Below are 20,074 nucleotides of genomic sequence, written 5' to 3' on the forward strand. Positions count from 1 at the left end.
AATGTATCAAAAAAAAAAAAAAACTGCATCTCAAGCTTTCAAATCCTACAAAAACATCCATGATTGCAGCATTTGACATCATTCAGAATTTAAGTTATGCTATGGTTCCTAGTTGGCCTTGAGGTAAACAACAACGAGAAAAATAAAATGTTTTTTTTAGGTATGAAACAGAATTTAAATGGGTTCACAACCCAGTCTTTCTCCAGAGGAGCATTTTTATTCTGCTTTGAATTCACTCACCGGGTTTCCCTTGCCGTTGTGGTTGCGTGAGTATGGATAGAAGGCACCCAGCTGCATCCAGCGAAGACACATTTCATACTCTGCTTTATTAAAGAACCCGCATATATCTGCCCCGGTCTGAAAGAGATTGACAGACACAGAGTTTTGGATGTATGTGTTTGTGAGATGGACAAAAGAAAAAAAGTGCACATCAGGGTGCAAGTGAGACTATGGAGAGCACCCTACAACCTCTGACACAGAGGGCATTCTGCTCTTGCTGGAAGCACTGTGTCCCCAAGTATCTGCTTGAGTCTTGACACCCCTTGAATGATGGATTATTCTGTTTGTCTAACCCTGTGCCCCTGTCTGTGACCACGGTAATAGTTCTCCATATGGGGATCGATGAGGGTGTTGTATTATAGTACTATTTATTATTAGAGTAACCAAGGAGATCAGAGGGGACAGAAGGACATATAGAGACAGACATAGTTATAAGGAGGGACAGGGTCAAAGCAGCGAGGACAGAGAGAGCCACGACAGCAGTGAGAACTCGAGGACAAGTTTATTTAGGTCACAAACAACGAGCACATGACCTCTCGATCAGGAGGGTGCTTGTAATGATACACTGCACATTGTATGCTAAGATGTCCTTTGATCAAAAGGTCTAGCAGACCAAATAACATCACTCAGGCAACTGTAATCTACTTAGAGAGGACAAGGTCGCGTCAATAAGATTATGTCTTGTCAAAACCCAGATCAGATGATGATACTTACATAAGGGATGCCAAACAGACTGAACTCCATCATGCCTGCAGAGGAAGGAAAATGGGGAGTTCTCATAAGTGCCAGACTTACAATATCGGATTGCTGTTTACAGTTTGGACTGCTATGTTTTAAGTAGTACATTTGAACCCAAAAGGCATACCTATAATGGATTTGTAAAGTTGGTCCCAGCTGGCATTGTTGTCCCCCAGCCAATGTCCGGCCCATTTCCCACTGGAGGGGTAAGTGGATCTGGTCACCACTATGCCTCTTTTACCTGTCACATTAAGGAGGGCACTGCACAGAAAGAGAGATTTGTCTCACACATGTAAGTAACATACACACAAACTAGCAAAAGCAGGCTGTAAAAGCATGTTATCTCTCTTAAGCAAAGTACATAGAGGCCAATGGCACTAAGCATTTGTGGAGTCTTCTATGGCTAATTTGTTTGCATTTGGCCTCCCTGTGGCTGGAAGAGAATTTCACAACAAGGACCAATTAAGTTTAACATTGGTGATTACAGTATTATCATAAAGATTTGATGAGACCATAATCTCGATAGATAGCTTTCCTTCTTTGTGCCTCTCAGCTGTATCTCGTCTGTGCACTATTGTGATGATTAAGATTGTTTGTGTTCATCCTAAAAACACAAGCGCATTCCTGTGCGATAACACCAACACATGTACCTTGCTTGCTTAAATTCCACAAAAATGCATAAAAATATGTTAAAATTTGAGGTGATGGCGATCTTACTAGAAGTGATTTATTTACTTGTGAATTACAGAATAACACCACCTGCTGGAAAGATGCATCTAAAAATATATATTGGTATGCAAGAAAATGTTATTTACAAAAACACTCATCGTAACAGAAATACACAGATGGGCACACAAAACTGATTACATATTCACTTACTCATAGGTAGGCTTAGTGTGGGACCAGCCGTATAGGCTATGGACATCATAATGTCTGACTTTCTTTCCATTGCTGAGTATCTGCTCGCTGTTCATGCACAGAGTCTTATGGTTCAAGCCAAGATGTTTGGATTCCAATGCTTTGGGTGGCGCACACACACACAGAAAATACACCAGAAAGAGTCATTTACAATTACTGTTAGTGCTGATTTCATCAACAAAGACAAAGACAAAAGAGGTAGACAAAAAAATCACGTGTCTTACGTGGCATATATGGCGGATTCTCTAGACGTGGTTCACCAAGACACTCCCCTCCAACTGTGCCACTGACAAAACTGGCAGGCTCATTCATGTCCTATAGATGAAAGCAAATAGTAAAGTACTGAAAGTAAAAAAATAATAATAATAATCATGTCACAAAAAAAAAAATAAAATAAGGTCACGTTATCAGAATTTCCTCATGTAGGTCACTCACAATCCAGAGGCCATCGAACTTCGTAATATTTGTATAGAAATCTTGGATTTCTTTTTGCCACCACTTGGCTGTTGAAGTGCGGAAGAAGTCAGGGAATGCAGCGTACGCCCTGTACAACTGGAATTTGGGACAGTCAAATTTTAGTAGTGGAAATATTTAGGTAGACTTTGCAATACAGAAGCAAGGGAGCTTTATCTGTCAGAGAGACCAGAGAAAAGGGAACTTAGTCTACCTCTACTTGTGTATCCCAGTCCAAAGATTCATTTACTACAACATTAGGATAATCTGGCCAGACCTGGCAGGGGAAAAAAAAGAGATTATGTTGCTACGCATGCAACAAATTGCTATCATTGTGTTTGCTAGTTTTAGTCTTCATTGAACAAGGCATGGTAACATTTTTCCACTCTCAGTCCATCATGTCTTACTTTCCCCCACACAATTCCATCACTGAGGTGTTCGGGCCATTTGATGAAGACATCTGCCTCTTTACCTCTCGAAAAGGTAGGGTAAGGTTTTGTCTCATTGCCTGAGATGGCTGGATCCTGGGATTAAATACACACACATTGATTACACATCATAAATACAATATGTATATCAAAACAATTTTTGCCAATCTTTGAGTTATCAATCATGTGACTGTATGGTAAAAGTTAATTACTAGAATGAAGATGAATCTCATGCCCTCTCCTCTCATGTGTTCAACCAAGGCAGGCAGATTTTCAAACTCTGGGTCCAGGACGAAGTCCAGCTGACGGTCCATATAGTCAATGTCTGCATACTGCACATCCTGCAGATAATGACATGTAAAAGCTGAGTTAAACTGATTGTTTCATAAAAAATATCATAATGACACCAGAATTTAAAAGCAATATGCATGATTAGTCTGTGTTCATTTGTGTGTTCGTAGCTCTTACAAAATAAAAAAAAATTCTGGTTTAGACCCTGGATAACTATTTTCTGCATATTCAGACCCCACGGCTCTACAGGGCTGGTAGGCTCTACAGACGTAATTAAAGTCTGAATGAATGAAATAAATAAATATGAAAATATGGTGAGTTTGTCTCAACATATGGCATGCTACACATGAGAGAAGTGAGCCTTTCATTTGCTTTTGGCTCGTATCTCTTTCAGCAAGATCAAACCTTCATCTGCTTCGGTGCCTGGTGTGCGTGTGCGTGTGTGTGTGTGTGTGTGTGTGTGTGTGTGTGTGCGTGTGCGTGTGTGTGTGTGTGAGACAGTGTGGCAGTTTAACGTGGGTTAGTCTGGATAGCTAGCTAATGTGTGTAGTGTTTCTGAGTAGCTGCATTTTCTGCTTCTTTCATTCTAGTTAATGATGCAGAATTCTTTATGGCTGGCGTCAGCTCCTTGCAGGTTTGGGGCTTTGGGGAAGCATATTCTGGGATCACTTGATTATCAATGGAAATTCTTATGTACTCCTCTGCATGTTGAAGAGGGAATTCTGGCCTGTTTCCACATAGGATACCCTGCTACGGTTAAACATGGTGCTTCCACTGATTAATAGTACTTTTGCTTATGCAACAAACTTTGTTATCTATACTGTTTATCAAAAAAGTTATCCACTGTCAAAAACAGTTACTGATTCATCCAGCAGCTGAGAAACTCACAATGGAATGGATTTTGAATTAAATTAGAGGTACTATTTCAATAAGTTACACTGGAATTTCCCATTGTTATCCATGAATCCTGAATGTCTCTATTTTACTTTATCCCAATAACATTCATCTAATTTAGCTTCATGCTGTTATTCCCCATGTAAACTACACCATATTGTAAAGTATGGGTAGATACTGTGCTGGATTCAGATCAGTCTATATCACTGAGTGCATGTCTCTGCCCTGTACAATGTAGAAAAAAGGAGCTATCGGATTGCATTTGTTCAGAGGAAAGCAATGAGAATATGGCTGGTGCTGCGGCACTGATTGAATAAAATCAGTGTCTCAGCAAAAGCGGGTAAACATAGTAGAATTTAATTGGATGTAATGTATGTGGGCAGTATCAGGTACGAGTCCAGTGATGAAAAAATCAAGACACATGCCATAAAAATGTTTCTCTTTTCACAGCCTTTTGATAATTTAAACAGACAATTATTTATTAAACAGACACTGTGTTTCTGTGTGTTTAAAGTTGATTCCCAGAAACCTGAATCTAACTTTAGATGTGAACACCAATTGTAAATTTGCATTTCTCTAACTCTGATATCTGAAACAAAGTCCTTGTCTGAGCACTTACGTAGGGTATGCCGGCATCCTTCATGTCACGATATAGGTTCGCTATCTCTGTGTCATTGCTGTAACCATAGCGACAGAGCTGGAACCCAAGAGACCAATAAGCAGGTAGAACAGGTCGTCCAATCAGCTGTTTAAGAAGAAAAACAAACAAGGAAGTCAAAACCCGTCGAAAAGAGTAGTTTTTCAGGAAAACAGGGCAGTGTCCATAAAGTGTTTGTTTGATTGTGTGTGTGTGTGTGTGTTTAGATTGGCTAAATGAGAGAGCGCAATGAAGCGAGAAACTCCCAGCTGCTGCAGTCCATCAACAGCGGCCCAGGGCCAGACACAAAGTACACACACACACACGCACAGGTGCTAAACACAGAAATGCACACAGTTATACACAAAAACAAACCAGACTTCCATGCAGACTTACCGCAGTGTATTCCTGCACCACCATCTCAGGTGTCGGTCCCAGGACCATGTAGAAGTCCAGGATCCCTCCAGTAGTTCGGTAGGTTATCGCTGGATTTGGCTGGAAAGTCACATCTGGACATAGAAAATAAAAACATTAATATCCCTGCAAAGCCCCATTTTAGTTAGGCAGTGAGTAGGTAAACTTCACAGTGTGAGCCTATTTATGAAAATATGAAATTACAAATGTGATTGGTGAATGTGTCGCTAATTTGGTGATGAAATAAATTTAGGGGGCTCGTCGTACGGAATGAGAAACTACACTCTGCCTTCCAAGGTGAGAAATGTTAAGATGTAGCAGTATGTGTGCGTCAGTGTGTATGATACATGATCATTCGTCTGTGTTTGCAGAGAGTGTATCGCTGTTCACTATGCAAATATAAACAAGTGGAAAATGAGAAGAGAGTGCTTTTCTGCACAATGCTGGCCTTATATAAGACTCCCTGTCAGACGACATGTGCTTGAAACATGAAAAACAGCCTCATTAATACATAAATGCATGCTGGACACACAATAAAAAATGTGTGATTATGTATTTGTGTGTGTTTGAGGGTGGTTGGTCCCATTTGCATACAGTATTTGTGCAGGTCTGGATGCATATGTTTGTGCGTCTTATCTCTCACCCATTGCATTACTGTTGAGCAGCAGCACCCCATGGGCGTCTGAGGTGGTCTCAAGGCCCATATAGAATGGATGCACTCCGTAGCAATTCATCTTGTACTGCAACACAGAGAGTGAGATGTTGGTGAATGAATTGGCCTGTTGTATGCGGTGTTTATGCATGAGCATTTTTCTTTACATCTGAGTGTGTTTCCCATCGATAGAACGTAACACTGCCACTCTGGGCTCCCAGCTCTGCCAACATTCAGCACTATATCGCAGAAAGAGGGAATCATTCCTACACTTATCCTGCATGCAAATAAATGTGCACTGGCTAATGTACTTCTTTTAAAACAGACTTCTTATGTTAGTTACAGCACCCAGTAGTGGCCCAGAATCACCTACATTTTAAACTCCGCTCGAAACTTGCCTGAGTTTGCACACATCAACAGAGATCTTATTTGGGGATTTGAGTTGCTACCAGGTGCTGTAACAAAATCAGGAAGTCCTAAATCTAGCATACAGAACATAAAAATTAATGACAAAACTGTACGCTGGCGGTTAGTACACTCAACTTGGCAACTTATTAACAGAGCAGAGCTTTTGGTGCTTTATAAAAGTTTATGGTTTATATCACCCTCCTAATCAATTTCTTCGTGCTGCCTGAAGGCAATAACTTGCGCTTCTGTTTTCTCTTTTTTATCACATGCAAATGAACATTTGTTTGTATTTTCTGCTGGCACCCACATTTGTGTATATTACACATATGTAAGAATATATTGGTTTTAGTGGGAGGAGATGACTTTCACAGTGTGGACTTTGTGAGTGTTCTCTCAGTAACTACTGAGAGTGTCCCACTGTTGTCCTCTGTGTTTAGATGAGGATAGGACTAGACAGGCGGGGTGATGAGGAACAGATAGAAAGGTGGCAGGGGACAGGAAATCTGACACTTTCAGATGTCACCGTCCTGCGAGGAGAACTCATGGGCACATCACACTTCATCACTCTCCGGTACTTCTGGCGCATAAGAAGTTGTTAAATTGTAATATAATGACTCTGAGGACAAACCATGTCTCTGTGTCATTTTAGTTTGTCTGTGTTCTTTTCTTTTTCCTTGTGTCCTTGTGTGTGTGTGTCATTGTGGAGTGGCTACATGGTGTGATGTCATGACTCAGGAGGAAGAAAGGTCATCATCTCTTCCGAGCACTTCTGGCAACTACTGACAGCCAGTGACGGCCCTCTGTGTCTCTCTCTGTAGGTCTTTCTTGACAAATTCTAGGTAAATTTACATGGACTGCAGGGGTGGACAGTAATGAAGTAAATTTACTTGACTACTGTACTTAAGTACAGTTTTTGAGTATCTGTACTTGAGTATTATTTTTGGGGGATACTTTCACTTCACTACATTTGAAGGACAAATATTGTTTTTTACTCCACTACATTTCTATTGATACTCTCATTACTTGCTACCTTTGCTGTAGTCTAACATAACTCCTTCATTATTTTTAATTGTATTTTTTTTTTTTGCAACACATACACCTCTGTGTGTGTTCCAGGTAAGAATATGGCCACGATGTATAATCCTCATCCTACCTGGAATATTTCTCCATAATGATCGGCTGATTCTACATTATACTTCGTGGCCGTATCATTACGTGGAACATGAACATCTCTTGCATTTTGATGAACACTCATTAGCTTGTAGTCGGTGTTTGGATGTCTTCTGTGGACATCACTTACAACACGGTCCAACTCCTCATCACTCACAGCTGAATACAGGTCTAAAAAACGTTGACAACGAGTAATGTCCCGGTCCTTGTGTGTGTTGTTTGTGTTGTGTTGTCTGAAACAGTGGAGGGTCTTTTATGGAAATTGCGGAAATAATGCCAACAACTTAAATCCCCCACCAGGACCCTCCCGTGTCTCTCTCTCTGTCTCTTCCTTTCTGATGGAGCTACCAAACTCAGCTGTTTCTGTCTGAGATAACGTTTTGTGTCGGGCTTTAATACAAGCTAGGCTAATGGACATTAGCATTGGAGCTGGCCAGTTAGCTTACTTTACAAGCTAGCAGCGCTGTTTCTTACCTTGCTCTAAGTTTCTTGTCCCAGCTTCACCGTCACCACTTTTGAAAAAATATTTAGAAAATTTCTTGACCCTTTATTTTCTTATTGTCTTTTCTTTTCCTTTCTGGACACCGGATTTATGCTGACTGGACATTTTCCTACCGAACTTCAGACAACAGCCTGGCATAGCAACAGTAACCAGGGGGGGCGGGGCTTGGCAAAGGCTCAGTGGCCAAACTATTTGTTTGGTGGGGGGAGTTGACAATTAGGAAAAAAAACATATAAGAAGCTTATGTAACTCAAATATTGCATGATATTTTACACAAATAGGCTTATTTTGAGAAATTTTGAAAAATTATTCAACAATTTAATGAGGGTCTCCCTCTACCCTGGGCCCAGGACAGCAAACACGTTTGTCCCCTATCCCCTATCGGTGGGCCTGGCCCCACCCACTGACTTGGGTGAGAGATGGGTGAGTTTGACAGATAAAATAAATTCATGAAGCACTGCAACAGGACCATGAAACAATTAATTAAATAGTAAAATAATTCTACATATTTTTACATTTAATAAACTGGTATATTAAATTCTGTCCCTTTTTCCTCCATAAACAAGTCATCACAACCAGCAGAGCCCAGATCTCCCGGAGTTTGAAACTGTGTTCATTGTGTCCATACAAAATATGTTTTGTACAGACGAGAGACCAGACCGGACCCCCGGATGTTTCCTGCTCCAACACACCTGATTCGATCAGACTTCAGCAGAGCCTGATGACAAGCTGATCATTTGAATCAGGTGTGTTGGAACAGGAAACATCTAAAACATTCAGGACAGTGTCCCTCCAGGACCGGAGGTGGAAACCTCTGGACTGGACCAAACCCCTTCAGAGACCAGAGACTAGACTGGATCCCTCCAGAGACCAGTTATTGTATTTATGAGCTATAAACATGTCACATCAGTGTATTGTAAACTGACAATAAGGCTAATTTCCTTTCCTGTATTTTTTTTTTTTATACTTTTTGTTAAATAATTTTTTAAGCAAATATGTTTGTCCTTTTACTTCAGTAATATTTTGATGGAGCTATTTACTTGTATTGGAGTAATATTTGACAAGAACTCTACTTGTCTACTACTTCTACAAGTTCTGTACTTTTGCTCAAGTACTGAAGTTGTGTACTCTGTCCACCTCTGATGGACTGTAGCACTAACTAGGGATGTTCTTCCAAATAAAAAAAAGTATTTGGATTATACAAGTTATCTTTACATGCATCTTTTAATGTTACTATGTAGTTGTTGGTTGATTTGTAATGCTTGCTACAGGGTTACGTTAGAAGAGAATGCAATGTCAGCCAACCTGACAACATAGATAAAGGTTTACATGGTTCCAATTGTAAGATCATAGGTATAATTCTTTTGATTGTTCTTGGTAGAGCTGGAAAAGTCTGAAAAGAATGGTGAAAGGGTGAAAGAATGTTTGATGTGCAAGAAAAAGATGTAAAAATGTCATTTGAGCATTTGAGTCAAATGAACATTTTGGTCTGTACTGACAATTACCCTGGCAATGGTTCACATGCAGCTAAAATGCCCAGTTCAACCACTGTTGTAGTTTGAACTCATCCTCTATCACCCAAAAAATGTTTAAAACTCCTCTCTACTGTGACATTTTGGATATTTTATTGGCTGGATCTGGCCACCCACAATTCAGCCTGTGACTTTGTATGTAGCTTTCTTTGTGTCATCTATCAAAGTCCTATTTAAAATGTCTTATCTGGTTTAATATTTGTATATGAAAAGCAATGACATGTCATGTCTCCTCTCGGTTTTTCTTTTTTCTTTTTTTTTTTTTTCTTTTTAAATACTCATGCCTTTTCTCCTTTAACTCGAATCCCCTTGTTCTCCAACGGCCCCCATAACATTTGTCTGAACCCCGTGGAGCTCACCCTGACAGCTCAGCATTTAGGTTTGATAATGCTGATGTAGGTTGAAAAATCCTGTCTGGCCTTGACACTGGTAGGGAAAACATGATGACACTCTAACCACTGTTCATATCACTGGCACCAAATCAAAGTGCCACAAAGTGAGAGAAAGACAAGCTTACATACTGCCCAGGAAAGTTGTTTACAAGTCACCTCTGGAGGTCTGTAGAGGTTATGATGTTAAAGATGTATGCACTAACAGCTGCGACTTGCTTTTGATGGATTGTGCCTTTATGGAAAAAGGAGGCAAAATAAACAGTTGCCATACCAAATTTTGTCGAAGGACGTTATTACCATCGAACATTCCTTCAGTTTAATTATATGCTTGTAAAGTAAATGAAACAATGACTTTTTTTTCCACGTGTATATGCATAGATATACTGTATTTTAGTGGCATACTTACGCCAGGAGGCTGGTCCTTGGAGAACATACCCCAGGTATGATAGTTGAGGTCGTGCAGAAAAGTGGGATGCTCTGTCTCTCCAAAGCCGTAGACGAACTCTGACGACAGTTGAGTGGACACTTGAATGAACATGTCTGAGAAGATGAAACCTGGCATAGAGGAGTCCCATCTGAGGGAAGTGACAGAGGATTAAATCATTTAGAGAGGGAACGAGGTGGGAAAAGGGAATTATTGTCAAAGGGAGTTATTCACAATGTGTTTGACAAAAATAACCATAATAACCCGCAGGAACTGCAGGCATCCCTTCAACACTTCATAAATTTTAATTAGTAACATTTCATCTGACACTTCTAAAAAAACATGGAAGTCTTAACTACAAAATAATGTCACCCTTGCATAAAGATATGCTTTGAAAAGACTCCAACAGGCGGCTGCTTCATGTGACATCATGACAACTTCTGAACAAGAGCAAACTAGTTTAAGTGCTTACTCACAGGGCAACTTTCCTGAGCATATCTGATTGGGATAGCAGTGCCAGAAGAGTTGACTTAGCATTGTTACCTCTTGGAAAGTTTCTTTCCAATGTTACGTCATTGTTTTACTGAGGTACTCACATTTTGGTTCCTGTGCTTTTCCTTATGACCTGGATGCCAAACGGGTTGTTTGCAATCTGGACGCTGTAAAGCCTCTTGCTTTCATCAGCCTCGGGAGCATCAGAGACAGACAACGGCACTGGAACCTCATAACGATCCTCAACCGGGTCCCAGATCTGGACAGGGAAGGTGATATTAGTGCGTCTGTGAATTTATGTGTGTGTATTTGTGGGTTTATGTGAAGCAGCCAAGCGGGATGGGTACACTGGAGATAAGCGAAGCCGTTAAAGAAGGAGCAGAGGGGAAGATACTGAGAAACACAAACACTGATATGCAACATTACTCGCACAAACAAATAAATATGCACCTTGAATTGCAGCATGTCTTTGGTGTGATAACGGATCTCAACACGGAGCGTGTCTATGTCTGGTGAGCCCATGCGACCGCTGCTCCTGTGCTTCTTGTTCCGAGTGATATCAACTGTTATGCCTGAGCTGGTATGCTTCATTTCTGTTACTTTGTATCCGTAGTCACTTGGATAGAAGCACCATGGGACACGGTCAATGCTGCTTGGCTGAGTAGGAAGAGAAAGGAAAGCATAGAGATTTTAGAAGTTGGGACTCGTGTTAAAAGCGAGTGTGAAGGACTATCATCAGAGCCACTCTGCACCTCCCAGATGCAGCCTCTAGCCTTGCACTTGGCCTCATCTGCATTGTCCTCTGGATGGCAGTCAAAGCGAAGGTGATCTTCTATCACCAGCTCCCACTGCACCAGGTAGGTCTCCCCCACAGTCAGGTTGAGGCCACTCAGGAACAGCACCTGTTTATGTAAGGAAGCGTGAAAGAAGAGAAGGTGGCATTATTAAATTTGAAGACGCCACTCTGGTAACATTGTTCCCAAGTTGCCTAGTAGTGAACAACCCCCTTATGCAGGTGATGTTACATTGTGTGTTCAATTAAACATGCAGCTGTTAATTTCCCTAGCTGTTTCAACAGCTTCTGCTGGGAATTATGGGTCTTTTGCATAGTTTGGGAATGCCTTTCACTGTTGTCATTACAGTCACCATCTGATGCATACTTACCTGGTGAGAGGACATCAAGCATTTTTACACGGGCCCTTTAATTTTGGATTCGTAATTCAGAAAATCAAATAAAATACCGGGAACCAATGCGACTGCTGCGTTATAAAGCACAGTTCTGTTTGAGTGTGCATCGAACTAATGATGTTTGGCGGCGGTGAGCTATATTCAAGGCCCAATCTGAGTAGGCATATAAAGACTGATGGACGTGACAAGCCAGAGTTTAGGTTTAACAGCACATTTACCCTTCACCCCTGGGAAATGATTGCCACTGAGAGTCATTTGACAAATGCTCACTTGTGTGTGTGTGACCACAGAGACCTTGAGGATCTACACAAGTACATCTGCAGCTGCATACGCATGAAGGAAGTGGACACATATCGAAGAGCACACAAAGCAAATCTCAGTAGAATTACTTAACTGAACCTCTCAAGACTTAATAGACTCTTGCTTTCACCCATAACCCTGGGCACCAACTGTAGAATCATTGCTCTTAGTCCTCCTTTCCCCCTCTTTTTTTTCTGTTTCACACACACACTCACTAAAAGCTTTTAGGATTTTCACCTAATGTAAAATCTTATCATTTCTTACACTTAGAGGCTAACCTTGGTCAGTACAGTAATGGTTTCATTCTTGTTTAAATGAATGGCAGATGGCTTCCGGCATAGCCGCTGCAGAGTATATCACTCTGTATCCATCCAGCAAGTTTTCCCAAGATAGTGGAATCCAAGACAACCTCCCATTTAAATGGGAAATACCTGCATGAATGGGACTTTTTGTTTATGTTTTTTATCTTTTTGTTCTGTGGGATTGCTATGTTGTGTTTTTGACTTAAAGCCTAAAAAACAGAAAATTCTAAGAAATACATTGTATTATATATTGTATTAATTTGGTAAAGTGGTAATATTTGATAGATTTTACACCATGTAGCATATGCAAAAAAGATCTGTTATCAGTTAGATTATTAAAATATCCAGCACACACTATCCTACCTAAAATGGGCTGAGCTGTTCTTTCATTCCATAACGGTGTACCTTACCTTTGACTCAGCTCCTCTTTTGGGACACTTTCACCTATCTGGACTCCCATCTCTTCAGAGACCTACACAGAAACCCTCTGGACTCTCTTAATCCTGAGCGAGGTGACAGGAATAGCTGAGGTTCCTTCACTCCACCATTTCCTACCAGCACCACCTGCTTCCCTTCCTCTGTCCATCCTTCTGCATCTTGTCTGTCCTTTGTTCCCCCCCTGTGTTCACTGTGGTGTAGCACTGCCCTCCCACACAAGGTCATTCTACTCAATAAAGATCCACAAACTAGCTTCCAGGGAGGGCTGGTGATGGTCACATACACACACTGAAATAATAAAGTATTTAGCTGCAAGACTATAACTGCATCAATCTAATATAATGTTGACACCCCATGCCAATATATTTTACACCATGAAGCACATAAAAAATAAATAAATAAATAAATAAATTAAAAAAGAAATCAGTTAGCAATTAGATTATTTATATATCCAGCACACACGGAGCAACATTAGCACTCAATTTCAGGCATGTTTCTGGTGCAAGTGAAGTGCACTCACTGCGTAGCTTCGGCCTCGGGCCAAATATATAAACTATGCATACAGACGAAAAGTGTAAGCACATTACTTTCCATGCAGGTTTCCAGGTGTATAAAAATCCGCAGGCCGTGACAATGTGCATACCTACACACATTAACTCCATGCGTACTACATAAAGAGTTTTTTTTTTTTTATCTGATCAGTGAGATGTTGATTGTGAGCAAAAAAGAGTAATAAAAAGCTTTTTTCTTTCAATACATTGTGTTAGGATGCAATTTATGGTTTAAAGAAACTTGCGATTATATAGTGACGTGAGTGATTAACAACCTTTTTTTGATATGAAGGAATTTCATTTTATCTTGAGTAAACAAGAGTCACTATGTATTATAGTAATTATAATGATAATGATCCTTCTACAAATAAACCAATACATCCATGATTGTCATCAATAAAGATTAATAGACTTTAGATTTTATTGTCATTGTGCATTGCACAATGCAATTCCACGTGATACATCTTGATATAGACAAAAATAAAAATATATAGACATAAAATCCAGTTAGAAAAAAAAGAAAACAATCAGTGCCAGCAGCTGTATTAATAAAGTGCAGGATTCCAAATTCAAAGGGTCTTTTAAAGTGTTTCAGTTCCTATGACTGTGTGCTTAGTGAATGAGAATAACCTGCAGCATCAGGTATGTCCAACTAACTGATCGTTAAAATGTCATTATGTAAAAGCCATCTCACAATACGGGCAAGAGCGGGTCTTCAGAGACCCCAAAGATTTTCTGACCCATGATGATAACTGGCTAATGAGCCACTTTTGTTTTCCAAGAGCTGTTTTCTTGGAACTATGTACACAACTGTGGCCTTTGTTTGAGTGGCACTCTCAAAAACCCATGAAGTCAATGTCCATCTACAGGTTTTGACAACACTCAGCTTTTTGGCACCGGAGATGTTTTAGCTAGAGTGTGCATGCAGGTCATGGTAATGTGTGTTTTCTGTTATGGATCTGATCAACCATCGTTTCCTGTTCACAGTCAGTAAAGCTGCGCTTCTTAAATTATTCCACAATTTCTCCTCATAACTAAATTAAATGCTGGCCTTTTATATGCAAACCAAGTAGCTAAAAGCTCTGCTATGTTACTACTGGTAGTTGCTAATGTTGCCTGTCTGCTCTTTGGAGGTGGTAATGACTGTGTGGAATACTGTAATGCATACAACCCACTGACGTCTATAAAAATAGCAGCTGCTAAAATGTACAGTATTTTGTGTAGCTAATGTAAGCAGAACAATCATATTAAAATGTATCTCTGAGTTCTTTACATTATTTATAAAAGAACATATTTCTTTTCCTGTGCATGGTAAAGTCTGTTTACCTGCTTGACTCCGTCATACTTTATGTTGCTGGTTGGCACCAATCTGGTAGTATCTGGCGTCCCAGTACCAACATGAGTCACAGAGACATTTGAAGGAGGAAAAGGTAACCCAAGGATAGTTATATTCTCAAATTCAAGGTTGTCTGGGCTGGTGTAGCCAGCATGGGTCGCCTGCATAGTCAGCATTCCCTATAAGGCAGAGGAGACACAATTATGTGGTTTATTTAAACACATTGAAGTAATTGCATGCGATGAAATTATTATTGCCATTATTATTTTTGCTAAATTGATAGATGAATATGGTCTATTGAAAAAGGCATTATGGTCACAGCTTGTATACCAGTCAAGCGACCAGCTTATAAATTCCCCACACTCACGTCCATCAGTCAAACAGCTGTTCTGATAGATTTCCTGTCTGTAAAGCCCACTCCCCAGTGCACTGCTAATGTACAGGAAGAACATCACTGGCATATATTAAACATGCAAGGCAATCCTCTGTGCTGTGTGATGCAGGAACACAAGCTACTTGATCCAACAAAGCTTCAGAAGCATAACATGGATCAGTCATGCTTGGAGTTCTGTACTGGGAAAGTCAAAAGGCTCTCGTGGTTTTGAACTTTGAACTCAAATTCAGATCAGAGGGAATATACGTGCTGGATTTGAAAGATGGCGTAAACGTGAGGGAGACTTACACTGGCAACGGAGAATGTGTAGTGGATGTAGTTGCCTGTTTTAACTGTGTCTGGAAAGAAAAGAGGAAGAAGGGACATTAATGATTGTCACCTAATTTTGACACCTGGAACACAGTCAGATGTTAAAGTTGGTGACTGCCAGCATTTGAACACAATGACTCATTTTGTGTTTGACAAGATAAGAGCTTTCATTTGATGCTCATAAAAGAACGCCTGTGATGGATGATTATAAGAAGATGCAGATGATGCTGTCTTACGCTCAGCAGTGCATTTGCGCACACACACACACACACAAAATGAGAAGAGCAACAATACCTCGGGAATCTCCATCATCCCAGAATAGCTCCCCAGCTGCCTGGTTGTTGTCATCAAGGGCAACAATCAAGCCCATTGGGTTTCGCCGACTAGAATTCATAAATCAAACAGCTTCTAAACACATCTATGCAAATGTGTATGTGGGCCAAAGTAAATATAACAATTTTTTCTGGATTTGCTGATTGTTAGAGCTTATTGAACAAATTGAGGTGACAAATGTGCGTGTGTGTACCTGTATGTTGTAGTGACATCAGGTCTCTGTGTAGGGAGGACGGCACCACCTCTGATGTGTAAACCAAGTTTGTCAGCTGGTAGATACATATTAACTTCCTTTCTGCGGTCCTCAATCCGTTTCATCTAATTGGTTGGACAACATAATCTATGAGGTCAGATAAAACTTTCACATCCCCCTTCAAGTCTAAGGCAGAGGTCATCATTTAACACGAGCCCGGATTGGAAAATACTAGTTGCAGTTGTGCATGAAATTGCCATGTTCACAATGCAGTTTTACTTTTTTTCTGAGGCTGTGAGGTAGAGAACTAGTTGCAACCTGTGTTTGTGTGTGTGTGTGGCTCTGAAGTCAGAGTCTGCATACCACCAACCACATCCAATGAGTTCAAAGGTACTTTCTGCTGAAGTTAATCTATAGTTATATATGATGGCTCTTGGTCTTCTCAGGAGTAAAGTGTGTTCTTAAAAATAAACATTTGAACCTGATTGCATTGCAAGTTTCAGTACACGAAATTACTAAATAATTAAAAATGTGTTCAGGACTCAAACATCCCACAACCTTGACAAATTATACTGAAAACTCAGAGCCTCTTCTCTCTGTCTGTCAAAAGCATATTTTTATGCTTTTTAACTATTGACTCTATCTTCTACAGACTCCAAAGCATAGTATGAAAAGTGTGCTTTTCAGGGTATACTTCTACTATGTTTATTCTTCTGTAATTGCTTCAATATAGTTTATATACATTCTGATGCTATATTTCTTATATTTCTTATAAAATCTGTGTGCTAAGTAACACACACTTGGATGTACAAGGACATGTGAGGGACATACGCTCAGAAATAAGTGGTGAAATCTGACAAGTGGTGAAAAAGCGGTGATTGACTCACTTGAGAAGAACATGAATGTCACTTTTGACATTATAATGATATAATGCATGACTGTGCTGTTTGACTAACAACCAGTTCGTAGAGGCAAGCTATTTCTCAACATCTTTTCTGTGTTCCCTCCTCTCATTTCTCTGAGGGCCCAGATAGAACAAAGTTAATTTCTGATCCCCCAAGGACTGAATCCTCAGACCAGCCTAAAATAATTTAAAACCCTATTCTCTCCATCTCCTCTCATTCCCCTTCTACCTACTTCCCTCTCCACGTCCTGTTATTCTCTCTTGTGGTGCTCTAATTCTTTTCTTTCTTTTTTTTTTTTTTATCCCATTTTCCTTCATTCCCATTGAAGGTGTGTGTATGTGTATGCATGTGTGAGTGTGTGCAGTATTGTGTGTGGTACAGTAGACTATGGGTGTGTTTGTGGGCTGGAGTTAGTGGAGCGACTATAAGCAATTTCAGATCGTATCACCCCCTCATTGTCTGCCTTATGGAGGTCTTCTCTTGCCTTGTCTTCTCTTCTTATCCCTACCGGACAAACTTTCCCTCTTCCTGCTTCTCTTCAAAAAGTCATTCTTAGCCCCCTTTTTGTTCTTCTCATCTCCTCTCTTGAACAAGCTTTTCCTCCTTCGTTTTAGTCTTATATACTGTCCTTCCTAGCTTACTTTCTTGCTATCCAACTCCCATTCCATCTATTTTGACTCCTTCATCCTTCTGTTTTCGCATTAGCTCTTTCCTCCGTAACTAGTTTTTCATGGTCATTTTCACTACATCAATATCCTCCCCCAATCCCTCCATCTTCCTACCCAGATAATCACAGGGGACTAACAGGGACAAGGGGCTGGCGGCAAGACAGCCAATCTAATCGTTCATCTGATCAGTGGGCGCTTTACATTGCCACTGTGACGCCCAAATAAGGTCCCAAAGGAACTCAACACCTCTTTTATCTCTCTGTCAGGGAGATAGTCTCTCTCCTCTCTTCCCTGTCCCCTCTTTTACTCTATCTTTGTCCTTTCTCTCGCTCTGTCTTATCACTGTAGTCTCTTGGTTTCAAACAAAGAACTCATGGCAACGGCTTTAATGTGATACATGTTCTTTGTGTATGTGTTAATTTCACTAATGTAACATAATACTGATAAGCTCCTGTGCAATCATTGTCATTGAGCGCAGTTCATTTATATTACCAATTAATTCAGCTACATATATACAGTTAAATGCATTCAAGCACAACATCTCTCCGGCAGCTTTGATAAATTGTGTCAATTATTGAATAATTTGGAATGTTTTTTTTTTATTAATTAGATCGTATTGAAATTAGTTTTTTTTATCCTGTGTCTTATCATGGTCTGTGGGTGGGGGGTTAAAATATACATAATTATATCTGAGATAATTTTGTTATCAATAATTTCTCAGTTTCTTGTGGTTGAAGATGAATGAATCAATGAATTTCTCAATTTCTCGTATGACACATATGAAGGGCAGTGAATTCACATCAGAGCAGAGGACATTATCTCAAAGGGAACAGGGAATATTCTTACCGTTTCATAGTCATACCACACAGCATCTGGTATGTATGCCTTCACAGTGTCCACACCCTGCAGAAAACAAGAACAATGATTTCAGTTTTATTTTTTTTTTATTTATTTTTTTTTTTTGGCTATTCTGTGCAACCAGTTATACTACTGACTTGTGGTGCAGACATCAAAAAGTGTGAGGTTTGTGTCTTGTGTGAAGGCATGCCATGTCTTTGATTTGTGGTTGCAATCAGTAACACCTGCTTTAGCTTTCTGTGCCCATCCAGACACTTTAATCTTACAAGGTTGAACATGAGAAAAGAAGCTACGATACGCCATAAAGAAAACATGGCTGTGTCTTGTTGCTATAAATTGCTACAACGTAATAATAAATAAGAAAATGATAAAATGTTGCCATGAAAGGCAATGATTTTAAAAACTGCCTATCATCTGATATAAAGTTTCCACAAAGCCCCTGTGACATTTCAGTCCACAGTGCTATGATGTAGCAGATAATGGAAAAGACAGCATCAAGTGACAACTGATAGGTGACAGGCTTTGAGGCTTAAGGTGGCAGACAGACAGGAGCAATCAATAGAAGAGCACCGAGCCTTTGATAGCGTTGTTACTTCCCTGCTCTTTCTGACAGGGCAGAACAGAGGAAGAGAGGAAGATAAACACAGAGTGCACAGCAAAAGAAAGAAAAAAAAAACTAGCTACAGGTCCTTCTAGAAAAATAAGCCAGACAAATTTTGAAATACACGATGTCAGCTGCGTAGGCCAGGCCTGTCTGTCAAAGGCAGCTATGATTGCACCAACATCTCGCCTCCGATCTTCCTCTGTCTCTCTCCTCATCTGCCTGTCCTATTTTGCGGCCCTTTGAGGCCTGTCATTAGGAGGAACAAAAAGAGGTGACAGTAAGACAAGATAATTAAAGAGAGGCAAATAAGAGCACATTTGCGCACCAAATAAAGTACATGGGAAAGACTAAAAAGAGCAACATATGATATATGCTATTATTGTCTGCTAAATAAATCAAATGAGTCAACATTCCTTTTATAGGGCCCACGTTTGCAGATCACCTGTCAAAGCTGCTGCGCAGCCTCTGGGATGACAGCCTGAGGAAAAGGACGCACCCCCCCTTCCTCGTTTTCTGGTGTCTGATTTGCTTGCGGCGCCTATCAGTCACAGCACTGACTAATGGGGAGAGACTGCAGGACTTAGCATGGCTGCTAACTGTGATTGAGAGGGACAAGGCATGAGGCCTGTATCCTAATTTAGAGTACTGAAGCTCAGTTAGCCATAAGGTAAGATTAGATCAGGTGGGCCAAAGATTCACACTGGCAGAATGATCAGATGGTAGCTGAGGTAGATGAGAGGGGCAGAGAGAGAGAGAGGGAGAGAGCAACTGTGAATGAGAGATGGGATGAAATGAAACAGGATCACAAGGGTGATTCGACAGCAGCTGATTAAGAGAATGCAGATTAGATAAGGGAGCCAACATGTGATGAAAGGATAAGCTAAAAAGAAAAGGGGGTAATAGGCAAGAAGAGGGAGAGTGAAAGCATGTATGAAGACCAGAGGGGATGACAGAGAGAGAGTGAATGAGATCTCCCCAGTATATCACAGAGATCAAGGTTAAAGCATCGACTGATCTGAATGATAGCGCAAGAGCATCATTAGAGAAAGTGAGAGGCAGGTGGACAGAGCG

At 40.4% G+C, this 20,074-nt stretch overlaps 1 protein-coding gene across 1 annotated transcript in view; it reads right to left on the minus strand.

Annotated features, from left to right (window-relative positions):
• si (sucrase-isomaltase) overlaps positions 1 to 20,074 on the minus strand; it is a 71,506-nt gene that overhangs the window by 14,849 nt on the left and 36,583 nt on the right. The window contains exons 21-41 of the mRNA XM_029517793.1: positions 18,388 to 18,444; positions 15,969 to 16,093; positions 15,737 to 15,825; positions 15,422 to 15,471; positions 14,730 to 14,918; positions 11,377 to 11,526; positions 11,075 to 11,281; positions 10,729 to 10,883; positions 10,115 to 10,283; positions 5,696 to 5,792; positions 5,035 to 5,147; positions 4,621 to 4,746; positions 3,029 to 3,157; positions 2,796 to 2,912; positions 2,603 to 2,665; positions 2,371 to 2,487; positions 2,160 to 2,250; positions 1,897 to 2,035; positions 1,145 to 1,278; positions 994 to 1,028; positions 241 to 357 (exon numbers count right to left, since the gene is read on the minus strand). Of these exons, the coding sequence (XP_029373653.1) occupies positions 241 to 357; positions 994 to 1,028; positions 1,145 to 1,278; positions 1,897 to 2,035; positions 2,160 to 2,250; positions 2,371 to 2,487; positions 2,603 to 2,665; positions 2,796 to 2,912; positions 3,029 to 3,157; positions 4,621 to 4,746; positions 5,035 to 5,147; positions 5,696 to 5,792; positions 10,115 to 10,283; positions 10,729 to 10,883; positions 11,075 to 11,281; positions 11,377 to 11,526; positions 14,730 to 14,918; positions 15,422 to 15,471; positions 15,737 to 15,825; positions 15,969 to 16,093; positions 18,388 to 18,444 (2,469 nt within the window). The remainder of the gene's footprint in view (positions 1 to 240; positions 358 to 993; positions 1,029 to 1,144; positions 1,279 to 1,896; positions 2,036 to 2,159; positions 2,251 to 2,370; positions 2,488 to 2,602; positions 2,666 to 2,795; positions 2,913 to 3,028; positions 3,158 to 4,620; positions 4,747 to 5,034; positions 5,148 to 5,695; positions 5,793 to 10,114; positions 10,284 to 10,728; positions 10,884 to 11,074; positions 11,282 to 11,376; positions 11,527 to 14,729; positions 14,919 to 15,421; positions 15,472 to 15,736; positions 15,826 to 15,968; positions 16,094 to 18,387; positions 18,445 to 20,074) is intronic.

The sequence above is a fragment of the Echeneis naucrates genome, chromosome 13 (genome assembly GCF_900963305.1).
Source record: "Echeneis naucrates chromosome 13, fEcheNa1.1, whole genome shotgun sequence".
Lineage (NCBI taxonomy): Eukaryota > Metazoa > Chordata > Actinopteri > Carangiformes > Echeneidae > Echeneis > Echeneis naucrates.